The 16,469-nt window shown below is 48.2% G+C and overlaps 1 protein-coding gene across 3 annotated transcripts in view; it reads right to left on the reverse strand.

Annotated features, from left to right (window-relative positions):
- Positions 1 to 12,532, reverse strand: part of pou2f2b (POU class 2 homeobox 2b) — a 35,700-nt gene extending 23,168 nt beyond the window's left edge. For all 3 annotated transcript variants that reach the window (XM_037453352.2, XM_037453349.2, XM_037453354.2), the window contains exon 1: positions 11,097 to 12,532. In XM_037453352.2, the coding sequence (XP_037309249.2) occupies positions 11,097 to 11,196 (100 nt within the window). In that variant the 5' untranslated portion in view covers positions 11,197 to 12,532. The remainder of the gene's footprint in view (positions 1 to 11,096) is intronic.
- Between the last annotated feature and the right edge of the window lie 3,937 nt (positions 12,533 to 16,469).

Consider the following 16,469-nt stretch of genomic DNA (forward strand, 5'->3'; position numbering starts at 1 on the left):
TAAACATGGAGCAGATGTAGAGAGTCATGTACACTGTGGAAAGAGGGCAGCTCAACTGTCTTTAAACAAAGATGAGCATCACTGTTTAAAACACATTTAAATTCAAACATGGATCAAATTAAATCACAGTAATTCCTAGTGAATTTCATCTGAGCTGGAAGAAAGTGGGGAAAAATTGCATACGATGTGTAATAAAGCAAAAAGTAAAGTGTAAAAAAGCATTTAATAAGGGGTGAAAGAGACAAAGAAATTTAAGAACCCCACCCCCATCCCCCGAAAGTAAGGAAAGAAAAATGGGACAAAGACAGAAAGCAAGGTAGAAGAGAACATGAATTACAGGTGTGGAGTTATGCATGCATGACATCACTGGACCCCTCCTCCAGCTCTTGGGAATGGGCACCTTGGAAACGGTCGCTAAGGGACCAGAGAGAGAGAGAGAGAGAGAAATGGAGGGATGAACGAGATTGGGGGGAAAAAAACAGGGAAAGACTAAATATAATGTAACACTGAATTCCACCTCAGTAAGAGAAAAGTCATGAATTCAGGACAAAAATTCCCCCACAAACCTTCCTAATGTCCCATTCAGCAAATGGGCCACCTCTACTCACATAGGGTGAAAAAACAAGCTCCATCACAACTAAAGGCTGTATTGTCCTCCTCCCCCCATATACCGTGACCTTTCATCCACTCCAGTCATTTAGAGAGGGGAGATTTAGTGCAGCGCCGATGCAGTGTGATGGTCAAAGCCAGCACATGATAGAGAGGCAGAGGTGGCCTCTGGTCTCCGGTTTAACACATGGAGAACTATTGATGGAAAAACATGTTGATGGACAAAGAGAAGCTGGTGCAGTGTGAATTGTGGCCCGTTAATGTATATGGGTGCTTTCGAAGGTCATTTCTAGAGCTCAGTAAGTGGAACGAGGAATTGTAGTTAGCACACAACACCCACTTTGGTCTTTTGAGGCGTCGGAGTAATGAACACACGAGCCGCAGGAAGGAACCTGTGTGCCATTCTGACCTCAGCGGACTCTCCACCTCCCCACAGACACGAGGCCGTGTCCACACTCTCAGCCGCTGAACGGATGCACTCTGTCTGCCTCGGTCTTCTCCTGTGACCAGCAAACCAGTCAGCTCCCAGCACATCTACATACTATCCCCACGTCAAATAACCTCAATAACTCCTCTGCATCACCAAAGAGTTGCAGAGTTTATGCACAGAGCAAAGACTGCAGCAAAATCGCAAGGTAGCATCATATACATATCAAAGGCTTAGATTTGGTAAATAATATAGATTTGGTATGTATGCATAATACCCGTGATCAATATCTACTGCTGAATAAAACATGCTGCTGGCTTTTGACAGGCCGATTTGAAATGGAGATGCTATGCTAATGCCAAAGGCTTTGGTGAGATTGGCCCTGAACCCTCCTCATACCAGAAGTTCACATTTAGACGCTCTCACCTGCACTCTCCATAATGCATGAGCTGGCCGAATATATATATATATACACCCCCCCCCCCCCCTGCAGAGCTTTCTCTCACACCTCAGCGTATTCACAATGACAGGGTCTTATACACGACATAGCTATGCATACCTACAACATACACACGCACACACGTGGTCCACAACAGCTGTATAAAAACACAGCCCGAAGACCCCGTGGGGAGAATCTGATATGCAGAAAACATACATGCAGAGAAGAAAGATTCACATTGTGAAATACTGACAATTTGGTCTCAGAAAAAACGAAAAGGGAGAAAAAAACAATAACATTGCTGTGATTTGAAAGATCTGTTTGGTACCCTTAAATCCATTCCCCATTTACTGGGAGCGGGATCTGGCAGACATAAGAACAACATACCTGTGTAAAAAGCGTTGATTGCTATGTATGCAACATCTAGCTGGCGCGCCCAGGAAAAACAGACAAGTGGTGTGTGAGCCACTCAGGCGGCGCTTCATCCTAAACGTCTACGCTTCCAGCAGCAGGAAACAGGGCCAGGGCACAACAACTCAGCATCAGCATCAGCCAATTAACACACGCAGTTTTTGTAAAGGTATGGGAAGCCGAAGGGAGGAGGTGGGGATTTGAAAGTTACAAAAATGCGAGGAAGGTGGAACATCTGATACTACGGCAGGGCCCATTATACAGCTGGGCGGAAAATGTCTCACTTCACATTACATTCTTGTGATAGTCAGCAGTAAATATGCATTTATAGGGCAGTATGTCTGTTTTAGAAGACAACCGAGTTTACTTCCATCTCTCTGTCTCTCTAACCCTGCTGGTCTTTAACCTTGGCCTCCGGTGCTTCTGCCTGACGCAATAAAATCACGGCTTTTCCCCTTCACCCCTCTCTCTCTCTCCCTCTCCCTCTCTCTCCCTCTCTCTGCAGTCCTCCTCCTCCTCCCTGTCTCTCTCTCTCTCTCTCTTTGCCCCCCCGGCACCACCGTTGTCCACTGTTCCACTCATTCATAGTAAACACTATTGATTTTCAGCAGAGAAAATAAAAAAAGGCCATGAATTTTAATGCCCCTATCTGTCCCCTTCTCCATCTCTTCCTATCCCCACCGCCTCTCCCTTTTCTTCACCCCCTCCACCCCAGCTCCTTCTTTCCTGAGGGGAGGATAAAGAGATGGGGATCATATATGTGTGTGCGCGCCGTATGTGTGAGTGTAAGGTGGTATACGGAGAGGGGGGTTGCATTTCTCATTTCCCAGCTGTGCCTCTCTCACACAACTGCCCCCCCCCCCCCCCCCCACCACCACCGTATCCTCCTCCTCCTCGGCCCAATACACCTCCACTTCTCCCCATCCCGTCCTTCTCTCCTCTGGTGTTCTTCTCCTCGTCCGCCTGTCTTTCCACTCTCTCCTCTTCACGCCGACTTCGACTCTGGGGAGGGAAGCAAACGGAGCCCCTGCACAGGTGGTGGGCCGTCCCGTCCTGCAGGCCGTGCGAGCACTTAAACAATCACACGCTCAGGCGCCTCGAGACATACAACTGCATCTCGGTCAAAAAACTACCATCACGCAAGACAAACACATATACAAATGCCCTGATTTAAACACACACAGGCTCCGTGAGCGACACGAGCTCTGCAATGTCTTTACAATTCTGCCACGCCGGGGTCGAATATTAAGATATCCATCCATTGACTTTCTTCCTTTTTCCAGTGACTTTCTGCTCCACACTCGCCCGTCTCTGTCTTTGCCTTCATAAACCTTTTCTTGTCTCTACCTCCCTTGCCAGTCCTCTCTCTCTCTCTCTCCTTCTTCTACTCTGTGTATTGATTTTGCTATAAGCGGTGTCCCGGTTGCGACAGGTTAGCGCAGACAGACAAAGGCAGACTTCATCAACCGGCGTTAAACACAGGAGCCACGTCCTCAATAATCACTCCATCACACAAAAGACGACGAGAGAGGGGGAGAGGAGTGAGTGGAAAGGAGCATGTGGGGAGTATTGACGACCGGCGGGGAGAAGAACAGAAGGGGGGGAAATGGGATGTGTTTTCAAGGTTGTCTTTTTGTTTCCTTTAAATCGTAGGAAACACCGGAAAAATGGCAGGTTCATGCAAACACACATGAGACACATTTTGTCTCAAAAAGTTCTGTTCTGTTCCTCTGCCTGTTGCATTTCTTCTTTTCTCTCATGAGCACGCTTCCTTCATAAATAATTGGCACGTGCATAATTTAGAGGTATGCGTCATATTCAGTGCAAAACCACCGCCAATTAGTGTCGAATTTTTCCTTCGAAGGGAGGATTTTCTTTTTCCATGATTATAACAGTGTGTGTATGTGAACCGTGCCGGTGTTTTCCAAATAGTCTGTGTGTGCGTGTATGGGCACTTATCTCTGTGTGTTTGTGTGTGTGTGTGTGTGTGTGTACGCAGACAGTTTTCATTTCCACTTAATCTCCCGCTCCTAATTCAGAGTGTACATTGAGCCGCCTAATAGGATGTGACTGGAGCGCCTGCTGCAGCGCTAGCTAGCTAGCCGCTAATGAGAGAGCCGCCACAGCCGGAGAATCAAAGCGCTTCATCAGCACTCCTAATTACTGTAAACCTCATTAGCTCGCTGGAGAGCAACATCTGCTCCACGCTAACAGAGAACGCACAAATATATAATGCTGTTGTGTCCAAGTGAGAATCAAAGAGCGCGTGATTTCATTGTTCCAGTCTGTGTTGCAATTGTAATGACCGCGGAGGAGGTCCGCTGCTATTTGGTGCTGAGGGGAAAGAGATACAAGTCCAAGCTCGAAAACCTGGGGTTTACACTGTATCGCCAATCAATACACAATTTTCCAATTAACTGTGGTTACAGAGGGCTTCTGCAGAGCTGTTCTGTGATGTTCTACAATACACTGAGGTCCGGGGGTGTTAATGTTGCCCATCTATGAAGCAGCAGGTGTGTGGACAGCAGGTTTCCATGTAGCTCTGTCTGTTTGCCCCCTCATCACCCCCTCTCTACCTCTGATCAAAGAACTTCCTTCCAACCCCCCCCCCCACCTCCAACCCCCAACCCCCACCCTCCACACACACACACACAAACACAACCTTCAGCTTCTTCTCTCCTCCCTCCTCCACCTCCCCTGGCCTCCACCTCTCCACCCGCACTCCCCATCATAATTTGACTGATGATTACACTTGTCACTCAAGGCAGCATGTGGCCAATTAGGAAGAGGGGTGACTGGGGGGCGGGGTTGTGGTGTTGGGGGTGGGTGACAGGAAATTTGGGTTTCAACTTTTCATTGCTTTTACACTCAGGTAAGCCTCTTAGTTGTGGGAGAAACAAATATTTGTTCAATTTTCCTAAGAAATGCCCAAGAGCAGCTCTCTCTCCCCCCCACCCCCCGCGAGCTGCGGCCTTGTCTTGCACTCTCTTGGCCACTTCAGTATCGCTCCATGTTCCAGGGTAATCACAGACTCATTTAAAGTCACTTTTGTACACTACCTCTGACTGGTGGTTAAGAGTGCGGCCGCAGACTAGGCTTTTATGGGCCTTAATGTGTCCTACAGACACTTTGGCAACCAGGCAGCTGCTGGCGAAGATGCGGGTCGAGAGAGAGGGAGGGGGAAGGGGGGGTGGGTGGGGGGGGAGAGGACGCGTGAGGGGCCAACAGCCATGGCGACTTAACCAGGCTGGAAAAAGGGGGAACGAAAGAAGATGAAAGAGGAGGGAGGGAGAAGGACGCACACGACAGAATGGACAGAACATGGGAGCGTCAAAAGAAACGGGAGAGAGAGGTCACTTAGTCACTCCTCCGGCGCCCCCCACTCTGCGCCTCCTCGCTCGTCCCCTTGACAAGCAGACAAAGGGACAGAGGGGTGCAGCCCCTGTACAAGAGAAGGAGGGGTTTACGCAGCCCTCCGACCCCCTCCCTTCCCCCCAACCTTTCTTTCTGCCCCCTAATATTTATAGACGACCAGGGAATATTGGCGTTAATGGCATGGAGACCCGGGGAGAAAGGGAGTAGATAAAGACATGCTCGAGGTGTATCAAAACCCAAATGTTAATTCCTGATGAAATTACAAGCTATTTTGTTTTTAAGTAGAATTTTTCTCGGAACTCGGGAGAATTTTCCAGATACACGGGCACTTGTTTCCACATGCGATGAGAAAGAGGAGCGGGGCCGCGGCACTTTTGAAAGCGACAGAAAGTGAGAGAGATTACACGGGGGAACGAGAGGGAGAAGAGGTGGTGGAGTACAACAGATTCATTTCAGAACAGAGCGCTAATGGCGAGAGAAGGACCCGAGAGGGAGGATGAAGAAAAGGGAAAATGCACACAACAGAGGAGAGGAGGCAGATTAAAACATGCATTCAACGCTCTGGAAGAGCTCCTTTTGCCGCCCCTTGGTTGTGAAGGTGCTGAGCGCGTGTGCACTCCACAGGGAGCGTCTGCCGAGATGTGACCTTGCTCATAGCAGACATGTTCGGTGCTTGTGCCTCAAAACCTGATCGGTAAGCACTCTCGTCCACCCTCACTCTGAAGGACAGCAGTAGACCCCCAAAGGTTAATAGCACCCCTTCATTACCATAAATCTTATCAGCTAAATGAAATGGAGAGAAGGGGCTCTGATTTAGTCGTTCGCTCGGCCGGGCTGAGGGGAGACACCCAATCAAACCCCTGGATTTTATTGGTCTTTTTTATTATCTAAATGTACCGACACATGAGCGGGGTGGCAAAGGTTACAGCCTGTGGCAATCAACAACAAAAAAATAAATAGACAGCGCCAGGCCAAACCACATCGTTGGTGTATTTATGAGAATGCAGTCATCTCAGCAAATGTTTTGTTACAAAGAGACGTGTGAAGCTTTTGCTCTCTGTGAACCAGAGACATGTAGGGAGTGTGCCGCCGAGCCCCCGCACTGGCGTTAATAATAAATAAATCAAGACAATCTTGTTTGTGAAGGCAAGAGTTCAATATGGTCAGCGGGAGCTCGCCGGCTTGTTTTGACTGCCTGGTCTGACGCGGAGTGATTGGCGGCATGCGGCGGAGCCCACTCCAACCCTGATCACAGCCAGGCCTCCACTGCCCAATCGACCACACACACACACACTCGGAGTACAACAGGGCGTCCCCCGCGTGGAGGTCAAATATGCTTGAATTCTCCGTATTCACGTCATCTATATGCTATTGAAAAAAGGGAGAGGGAGAGAGGCAACGAGAAACACTGAAAGAGGCATAAATCAATACCCAGGATGGAGTCAGGTGGTCTGTGTGTGTTTATTCCCGCTGATGTGTTGATTAATTGTACACGCACACACACTTCAACTGTGTGTGTGTTCTCCAGGTTATAGGTCTGATTAAGTGGCCCGCTCACCCTGCCTCTGATTAGGACTAATGCCGGGCTGTATTTCACTGGACACAGCGGCCAAGTGCACCGAATGATTCCTCTGAGTGTGCCCACGCATGTGTGCGTGCGTGTTTGAATGGAACGATACGGTGTGTGCTCTGCCGTGAATGCCCCAAGCGTCTTTGTGGGAGAATGCGTATTTTAAAGGATATGGCTAAAGGTCACAGATTGGTGAGAGTGTGGTCGGATTTGCGGGTTTATACATGTGTGTGTGTGTGTGTTTGGTAATGGTTATTAATACGCTAATGGCTGCTAAGGATGTGCTGTGTGTGTGTGTGTGTGTGTGTGTGTGTGTGTCCGGGAGAAACTCAATACCACTCACTGTTGCTAATGAGCTTTGGGACCTCATCAACCAACCCTCAGATACACACACTGTAAATAAATACAACCTACTGGCGCATATGAAAACCTGTGGGCAGCCATAGCAAAGGTATAGTTAATGGGATTAAGGGATAAAGGGAATTTTTAATACGGCAGTGTTATTGCCACACACTTGGATTTGTGTGGATTCATCAGGTTTAATTCCCAAATGTATCAATTTAAGCATTGTCACTTTCAGTGCATGAATATATGAGCAGGTAACTAGAGAAATGAAAGGCCTACCGTAGTGTCAAACACGCTTTTTTAAAGTAATACCTTTACTTTGAATAATTTCCTTGAAGCAGGATTTCTAATACGGTAAGTCTCATTGCATTAACGCATTAATGTTAAGCATGATTTCATTGCTGCAGCTGCTTCGGCCCTGTCACGTTGTCAAACTGCGTCAGGGACATCTATGTGGGCCTCAAATAGGTAAATAGACGAACACGTAGCCCATTAGCTCCTTAAGCATTGTGCCATCGGCCTGCTGCATTTAGGAACCCGTGGCTGGCTGATACACTGCAATCTAATTCTACTACCACAGGGAGACGGGAGGAGGCAGAGAGAATCGCATTGTGACGGAGAGCAGGAGGAAGTGGGAGGGAAAGGGAGAAGCAGAGGAGAGAGAGGGCTACAGAGAAGGAGAGAGGTAACTTAATGCAATAAAGCATGTAGTATTGACATCTTTCTTGTGTCTATTGATTCCCCATTATGTTGCTAACAAACCCAGGTTGACATTTTGTCATTTGCAATCATGTTAACACTGCGACTTGCACGCTCCCCTCCACAAACCGATCCATACCTACACACACTGGTTTGCACGCGTGCTCGTGTTTGTGCACACACACATACGCACTCTCTGGCACTCACTCTTTCGCAGACGGACGCAGAGCGGCTGGGTTTGCGCATGCATCGTCCCACGTCCACCATCGACGAGCATGTGCAAGACAAAAACATGTGACAACGTCTCAGGAAAGGGGCCAGTCTGCACAGACACAGAACTGGAGACGTTGGGAATAACGGATCAAGTCTGAACTTTTTATTTTGAGTGCGCGGTGTGAAATAAAAACATCAGATTTCTCAATAGTCAGGAAAGCTGTGATTGACACAATATTTAATGTTACTCCGCCTGATATTCAGAGACAGAAAAGAAGTGAGTCTAGAATCTGAGAGTCATGTAGGAGATGGTGGTTAGTAGAGTGTGACAGGAGGTGCACAGCTGAGATGAACTGAATCTAGGTGTTTCTGTAAGTGTGTGTGAGAAAAAAAGAAAGCAGTCACCTTGATGCCCCATCATATCATATCAAGCCCATGCTCTGTGTGTGGGAGACCTGCGGTTCCTCCTCGATGTCCCATTAAACTTTCATACACCAGTTAATGCTGATAGCTTCACAAACCACCTTGCTACACATACACACACACACACACACACACATAGCTCACTATAGCAGTGGCCCTGACCTGCACCTTTACAGACACAACGGCATTAAAAATAGAACAAAATCAGAGCAGCTCGCCATTCAGGTGGAAAAACGGTCTAACGGCCTCACTTTATGCTGTATGGTGGTTTGTCTGTTTCATGACCATGTGTCTGTTTGTGTGTGAGCCCCCACAGGGGCCTGTGCATGAATGCTTGAGGCCTGTTGTAACATGAAAGAGAATGAAAACACAGGGGGCAGAGCAGGGTCAGGTGGGGCTAAATCAAACCATCCTGCTGTGACCTCTGACCCCCTACAAGGCCTCAACTCAAGAGGGGTCAAGGACCTGCTACCAGTCGAAGAAACAGGTTAACTAGGAGCTTGAATCAAAAGCCCTAAAACCAGGGAGGGATATTAACATTTTCAGTGGAGGTTTGGAAGCACCTCAAATGCACTAAACTAGACAACAAGTCACTGAAGACACTTTTGCGGTGTGTCTTAGGATTTCTGTGAGTGGAAAAACCTCCATGTGATGCCGTCCCATTGCTGCTTGCCGACGCACAATCCTAGAAGAAAGAACAGCACAGTCCTGATTCAGCCCTTACGTATTTGAACTGACCCTGCATCCCGTTTAGCGGCAAACCCTCCGAGTCTGAAAGGACAGCCCCTTGTGGTCTGCGATATGAGAATGGAATAAAATCAGCATAGCGTTGTGAATCACTATCATCCCGCCATCTAAGGAATGCAGCAGAACACGTCCCATCGCTCCACCTGCTTATTCCGATGCTGGCGCCGGCCGGGGACACATGCAACACAAGGCTCATCTCTCACCTCTCAAGCTCAATCTGGGTTTTCCTCTCTCTACTCGTTTTTCACTCTGTCATCTACTCTTACTCTCACTCGCTTCTCTCTCTCTCTTTCTTCACATTTATTTTTTAATCTCATTCTGACATTCGCCATTTTTCAACGTGCACAGTGCAAAAAAAAAACTCCTCCTCCCCAGTCCCCCCGCTTCTTCTCGCCAACTCCTCTCCGCTCATTGCTGTGTGTATGTCTCTGGAGAAATGGTAGGTTACAGGTCCCTCTCATCCCGCTACGCTCTTTTCCTCTCCCCCTCCATCATCTCCCTGCATTGTCACATGCTGTGCACCGCTGACTGGGGACGGGTGTAGAGGTACGAGTATGGAGCTAAAGCCTGGCATCTCTGGAATCATATGGGCTGGAGCTGATGGGGGGAGGGAGAGGGGGGGGGGGCACAAGCCACACTCACGCACCATTACGCGCTGATCCGCGAGTTGGTGAATATGTATATGCACTGGTGAGTGAAATGTCCCCCCTACAGGCCTGCTCTGCGGCACAGTAGAACCCGCACCAACCTTTCCTCTCCAAAGGGGCGGTGAGGGTAAAGGGCCGAGCAGCTGCCGCACGTCTGAACAATAAAAACAGTCGAGGCTGGGCTGAGCTGAAGCTCTCCCTCTCTCTCCCTCTCTCTCCCAGCGACAGTCAGTGACACACTGATGCCGGCCTGGCTGCTCCCGCCGTGCGTCCTTCCCATTCCGCTTCAGCGCAGATGAAACGCAGACGGCGCCCCGGCCCCAGCAGGGCCCCCTCCCCCCCCCCCCCTCCCCGACTCCACACTCCCTCCGCTTTCAACCGTGCGGCAGGCAAAGCGAGACGTAGTGCACTAAATGAGTCCATTTCCACCGGTGTTTTACAAAAGACGTCCGTGGCTCTCGTCCACGACCCAGCGAGCACAGTTCAGCGCAAACGCAACCGGAGATGTTCGGCACGCTAAGGGCGAACTCACAAATATGTGTTAGGAATAAAACACAAGGTCAAAACAGTATGAAGTCAAACGGACGCATAGGTGTGTTTCGCGTCTCTTTTCTCCTACGCCCGCACTCCTCCGTGCAGCTACACTCGCCTTGTGTCTCCCCCTCTCCTTGCTTCCACCGGCCCACGAATCGATCTCCGCGGGATCGATAAGTTGGCATGAATATTCCCTGCCTGCCGAGAGTCTAGTTGGGGAGAGACGGAGGCTCGGGCTCAGGCGCAGGCAGCGGAGGAGAGGGGAAGGATGGGGACGGAGACGCGGGGAAATATACACTCGCAAGAAGACGCGCAGTCGGCGTGGAAATGAAGCAACACGCGGGCGGAACGGTGGCGCGTCCTTCCACGGAATGGACAGCGGACAAAACGGACATTTTACGCAATTCATTTTTCCGGCCGGACACTCCAGAAGCGCTTCGCGGACGCTTCCTCGATTCGCACAGGACTCCGCTTGAGCCCCCGAACGGGACCCGGAGGATCGTGTGCGCCGGTGTAAGTGGGTGTGTGCGCCGACAGGTCTCCCTCCGCTGCGAGCGCATCGGCACCGAACGAGGCGGGGCAGGTCTGCGTGGCGGGGTCTGACCGACATGGAGGATGGAGGAGGCAGGTAGAAGAGTAAAAAAAAAAATGTCTTACCGGAGTTGGAGCGCAGAGTCAGAGGGGACTTGAGACGCCAGGCGTTGAGGTCAGGGGCAGTTCTCTGAAACACGAACGGCACCGGCAAGGGAACAAACATGGTCTTCCTCCGGCTTCAGGTTTTGATGGCAAATATTTTTTTTACAGAAGTGCTGTAATAAGCTCGGTCTTGTTCTGGAGCTTCCGTGTCTTCGTCCGTTTCTCTGGTCGACAGCTTTGGGGAAATATTTGGTACGGAGAGCTCAACATTCGCCGCTGGGTGTGTGCACATGGAGCCCGGCTGCGCCTTTTTTATTTACATTTGCGGACGTCGACTGGTGGCCGGCATTAGTTTTGGTGTAAATGTGCATAGAACATACATGTGTGGGATGGTCCCCTCGAGTGCAGCAGTTAGTGATACAGCCTACAGTCCAGACGAACACACAGACGGACGGAGAGGGAGACAGACGGATCCGAGCCCACTTCTTACAGGCTGCAGGAAAAGTTGTGATACAATGACAGGCCTGTTGTAGTGGTTTTATAATTAAAGGCCGAGTGTCACCTGCATGTCGTTGATGCACTTTTTTTGCACAGCTAAAGCTTTTCTCTTGGAGTAAACACAGAGGCCCGGGAGCTTATTTTATCCTACTCACCCCTCCTCGCCACTAATGTTTCCTGTAGGTGTGAAAAAAAGGCATGAGAACAGTCGCTAGCCTCCTCCTGTATAGCATCCCCGACCGGGCTCTAGCTTTGGTTATTCGCTTTGCAATTTAAAAGAGCACAATAAATGATGATGCAGACAGTGTAAAAGGCCAGCAGAGTTAGAAAGTCTTATTTGGATTTCTGTTGTATTTGGTTTGATCTATTGTATTTGGTCTCTAGCTCCTGTCTCCTGCGCGCAGAAGGCTACATTCATCCGCTCGGGCACGGCAGCGGTGCGCGTCGCGAGCACATTGACAACGGCCTCATTAAAGGCGATCACCAACAAATAAATAAACAAGCGGGGCAAAGGCTGCACGGGCGGGCGGGCGCGCACGCACACTCAAACACAACGCGCGCGCTTGGCCCTGACGCTCCTCCTCCCTCGCTCGCTGTCACGGGGCAGTAATTAAAACGCAATCAATCGATAGAGAAATAAATAAATAAATAAAGGAAGGAACACAGCGAGTAAATAAATAATTCAAACAATATATATAGGCTAAAACACAAAACAACGGCAATACGACAGCGTATAGATTCCAGTTATGGTCTCGCGTTTTCTCGGAACACTTGCCTATCTCCGTCCATCCGCCTGTGTGTCTTTTGTGTCTGTCTGTTTGTCCCCGTTATTATGTATGGGAACCCCAATAGCTCACTCGACCCGGCTCCCTCCAGGATTGTAGCGATCTGCCACTAGGCTGCCCGCAACATAGAGGCGAGAGAGGACCCGCTACTACTCACACATCACCACCCCACCCCCGCGCCTTCCTCCCTCCTCTCCCCTCCCCTCCCCTCACCCTCCCCTCCTCCATCCCACCCACCCACCCCCATCTCCCGTTTTCACTACCGCTGCAAAAGGTATCCTGTATTGATTTCTGGATTTTTTTTTCCTTCTCCCCCCCTCTTAATAATGCCGCCTATAATGATGCCAGCGGTGATCAGTGCATTACTACCGGCCTGCTAGGGAAGGGATAAGGAGCAGATAAGAGAATCCATGGATACCTATAGGTGCTTAACGCTAATCCACCAGGATACCCAGCATGCACACAATTAAGTTATCTCATCACCGCTGCTTTTAATAAGCCCTCCTCTGCGGACGATGCATTATTAGGTCATTTAGATGGGGAGGTGAGATTGACCCAACTCTTCCGAGCATGGAAAATGTCTCGTTTGAAAGCTTAAAATACACATTGTTGAATTTTTTCTAAGTGGGATAAATGTATCATGTGCATGGACCGTTTTCACACAAAACGGTAACACTTCCTCAATAAGAAATACATAAGAGAGCGCGTCAGAGGACAAGTGCCCCATGATTGAGATGATCACCATCTCCCTCTCCTCCCCCCTGCTCCCGGATCCTGTTTCATCCGTCCCGGACACGCATGCCGGCCTCCCCAGCATGCCTCCCCTTGCCTCCTGCCCTCTCCCTCCCCGGCACCGACATGTTACACTTGTCAATTACAGGCCAGCACCAGTCAACGCCGGGCACTTACACACCAGATTATTGTCGATATAGATTTTTAAATAGAAAAATCTATACTTTAAACATCGCAGTCAATACGGGCAAATCAATAGAAATGAGCAAGCTGTTGCTCCTGAGCGCTCCATCCCACAGTGTTTGTACCATGCTCACTGGATGCTGCAGGCCTGCTTTAATGGAAATTGCACATCATATAAACACTTTTTCCATCATCACCAGACTTATCGTGATCTCTGGCATCGACAGACAGCCACATAGTCAAGAAATGAGTGCTGCACACTAAACTGGCATCTTCTTAATTATGAAAAATGTGTCATCCTCTGTCGTAGACAACCAGATTTTATTGTCCTTCTCCCTCCGCTTCACGTATGACAGATGACATCCGCAGGTCCAATGACGGAGAGGAGGGGAACGGAGCGAGAGGAGGACAGAGAGGAGAGGAAGAGGGGAGCGAAGGAAAGGAGATGGAGGAGAGTGGTGGAGAGAGAGGAAGGGGGGGAGGAGAGGAGAAAAACTGATGGAAAGGAGTAAGGCGAGGCCAAAGGGAAAGAATGAGAAGAAGGGAGCGGAGGAGAGAGGAGAAATAAGGAGGGAAGGGAGAAGTGACTAGTTGTCCTTCAAAGACCCCCTTCTCTCCACAGAGGGAGCCATGCGCGCCCCCTTTCCCTCCTCCCTACACTCCTTCCAGACAAAAGCAATTATTTCTTGTAGAATGTAGTGTGGTTGTGCGCGTCTGTGGAAGAGAGGGATGGAGGGAGGGTGTGTGAGATTGAAAGAGGGGAAAATAAGATGGTGTTGGAGGGGAAGAGGAGGATGGGGAGGTGAGGAGGAGGAGGAGGAGGAGGAGGGATGCTAACACCTACAGCATCCACCCCTTCGTCCTCCATGCACTATTCACAACAAACTCCTCTCTTTCTTCCTTTCTGACAATACCGCAAACACGGAAATAACGGATGAACTAGGTGCTCACACGTGTAAAAAGACAACGTGAAGCACCCGCCCGTAAATTTCAGCTGAACCAGCCGACTAAACCTGTACTAGAAGATCTGGAAGATCTAAACTTTTTAAGGGAGAAGCATATCAAACAGAAATACGTGGAGCAGACCTCGATCTAGTTTATCTTTAATTCCGTCCATCTGTCTGTCACCTAAATTCAGCTGACGGTGTGTGTTTCATGCTTGGTGCCTATAGGAACCCTGCAGCGATGTGGTCTCTACAGTTTCACTCCCCGGGGGCCCAGAGAGAGAGAGAGAGAGGGAGAGAGGGAGTCATCTCCCCTGGAGGAGGTCGCTCCAGCCAATAACCCCTGCTGGACCGCTCTCACCGGGGGCCCACAGGGTCCTGATTGCCCACCTCCCTCCCCATTAAGCCTCCCAATCCATACAGAGAGATATATATATTGCTGGATCCATTGTTTTCTAGGTATCTTGGTATCTGCTGTATTGAAAAACGCTCTCCCAAAATTGTCTCTCTCTCCATCTGTTTAGCGGTATTTTTTCCACATAACGAATGTAATATTTGATGCTGGATACTGGCAGTTAAGTTCATTGACTATAGGTGATTATATAATATGGGAAAGAAATACTTTTCATAGTTACAGAAATATATATAAACATAAATAATAATTCTACAGAAGCAGCCTTGGAAGTTCTTTCGAGCCATAATTATCATACTGTTTTTCTATTAATTACCAAATTAACAGTTCTACTCAGAATCGACAGCAGTGCTTTATAATTTGTACATGTTTGACTTTTGCCATTTACTGCGTTTACTAAAAATGATTGACATTTAAAGAAAATTGACATTATCTCTTGCAGAAAATATCAACTACTGGAACACACAAGTTCAAACAAGTGTGTATGTATGTTATATTTAATATACAGAAATCCTGATTATTGACATGTTTTATTACAATTTTTCCACGCAGTATTTGTTATACAGAATGCTATTGAAAAAAAGTTAAAATGTCACAGCATTTTTTTGCTTTTCTTTGTATTGTTAGCAAACAATTACAAAAAAATGTTTTAGTCTTCATATTATATTTATACTGACGACTGTTATTGTTTGATTACCAGATGCAATATTAATGAAATGCATTAATTTCAATGTGGATGTTTTGTTTGCTACATTTGAAAATGATGGTTCATTTTCTTCCCCTATAATTGTTGCAAACAAATTTATTCATAGAAAGCAATTTGTTCAATTCCTCACCACAACATGTTTTCCATGTCATGTGCTGTAGGTCAGAAAGTGGCATGAAATATTTATCCAATCAGAAAGAGCCAGAAGTATCCTGAGGCTATACATTAGTCATAGCCCGGACCATGCATTAGTCATATAGTTTATTGCATTCTTGGTAATTACCTGTAATTCATTTTGAATGATTTATTTAAATAGTAAAAAACACAGTGTTTGAATATTGAACAAAATATTTTTTATTGTAAATGATGCAATAGAAGCAGCAAGTTCTAACTGAGCAATGATTTGTTTGCCTCCATAAACGGTGCAAATCTGTCAGACGGCGTGTGTGTCTGAAAATGAGCTGTGCGAATACAATTGTCTCTTTTGAACCCTTCTGCGTGTGTGTGTTTTAATGTGTGTGTGACCCAGCTCATCTGCGGGTGTTCGCATCCATGTCGTGGCCGTAGTTAAAGGGTGATGTCATGTTGACAAACGAGCTGGTTGAATTAAATCCTCACTCATCAATAATGGCGTCGGTCGGGAATCAATAGCGGCCAACAGTTGCGTTACTGGCTCTGTCAGCGGCCTAACAAGGCCCCATTAGAATGGACAACGCTCTCTCACTGTTGCCCCGTCGCCCCGTCCCGTCTCAACCCAGCTGCACAGAGCGCCAACGCACTCTTCTAATATCCTCTCTGTGCACTCTCACACACACACACACACACACACAAAAACACACCAATAACACAGCAAAATGCAATATTCACATAAAGCCATGCTTTGACATGATGTATAGATTTGTCAAGATAATATGGATATGATGCATGGTCTGTTATGATGTTTGTTTGTGGGTGTCTGCGCGTGTGTGGTTCTGCCTGTGCACATGTGTGAAAGAGAGAGAGAGAGAGAGAGAGAGAGCGAGAGCATGAGTGTGGGTAAGTATTGTTTGTGCATCGTGGTTAGTGGCAAATTCCAGGTTTGGCAGGCAGTGGATCCCAATCACTGTGTTCAATCAATCCAAAAAAGGCACGTGC

This window comes from Pungitius pungitius, chromosome 11, assembly GCF_949316345.1.
Source record: "Pungitius pungitius chromosome 11, fPunPun2.1, whole genome shotgun sequence".
NCBI classification, from domain to species: domain Eukaryota; kingdom Metazoa; phylum Chordata; class Actinopteri; order Perciformes; family Gasterosteidae; genus Pungitius; species Pungitius pungitius.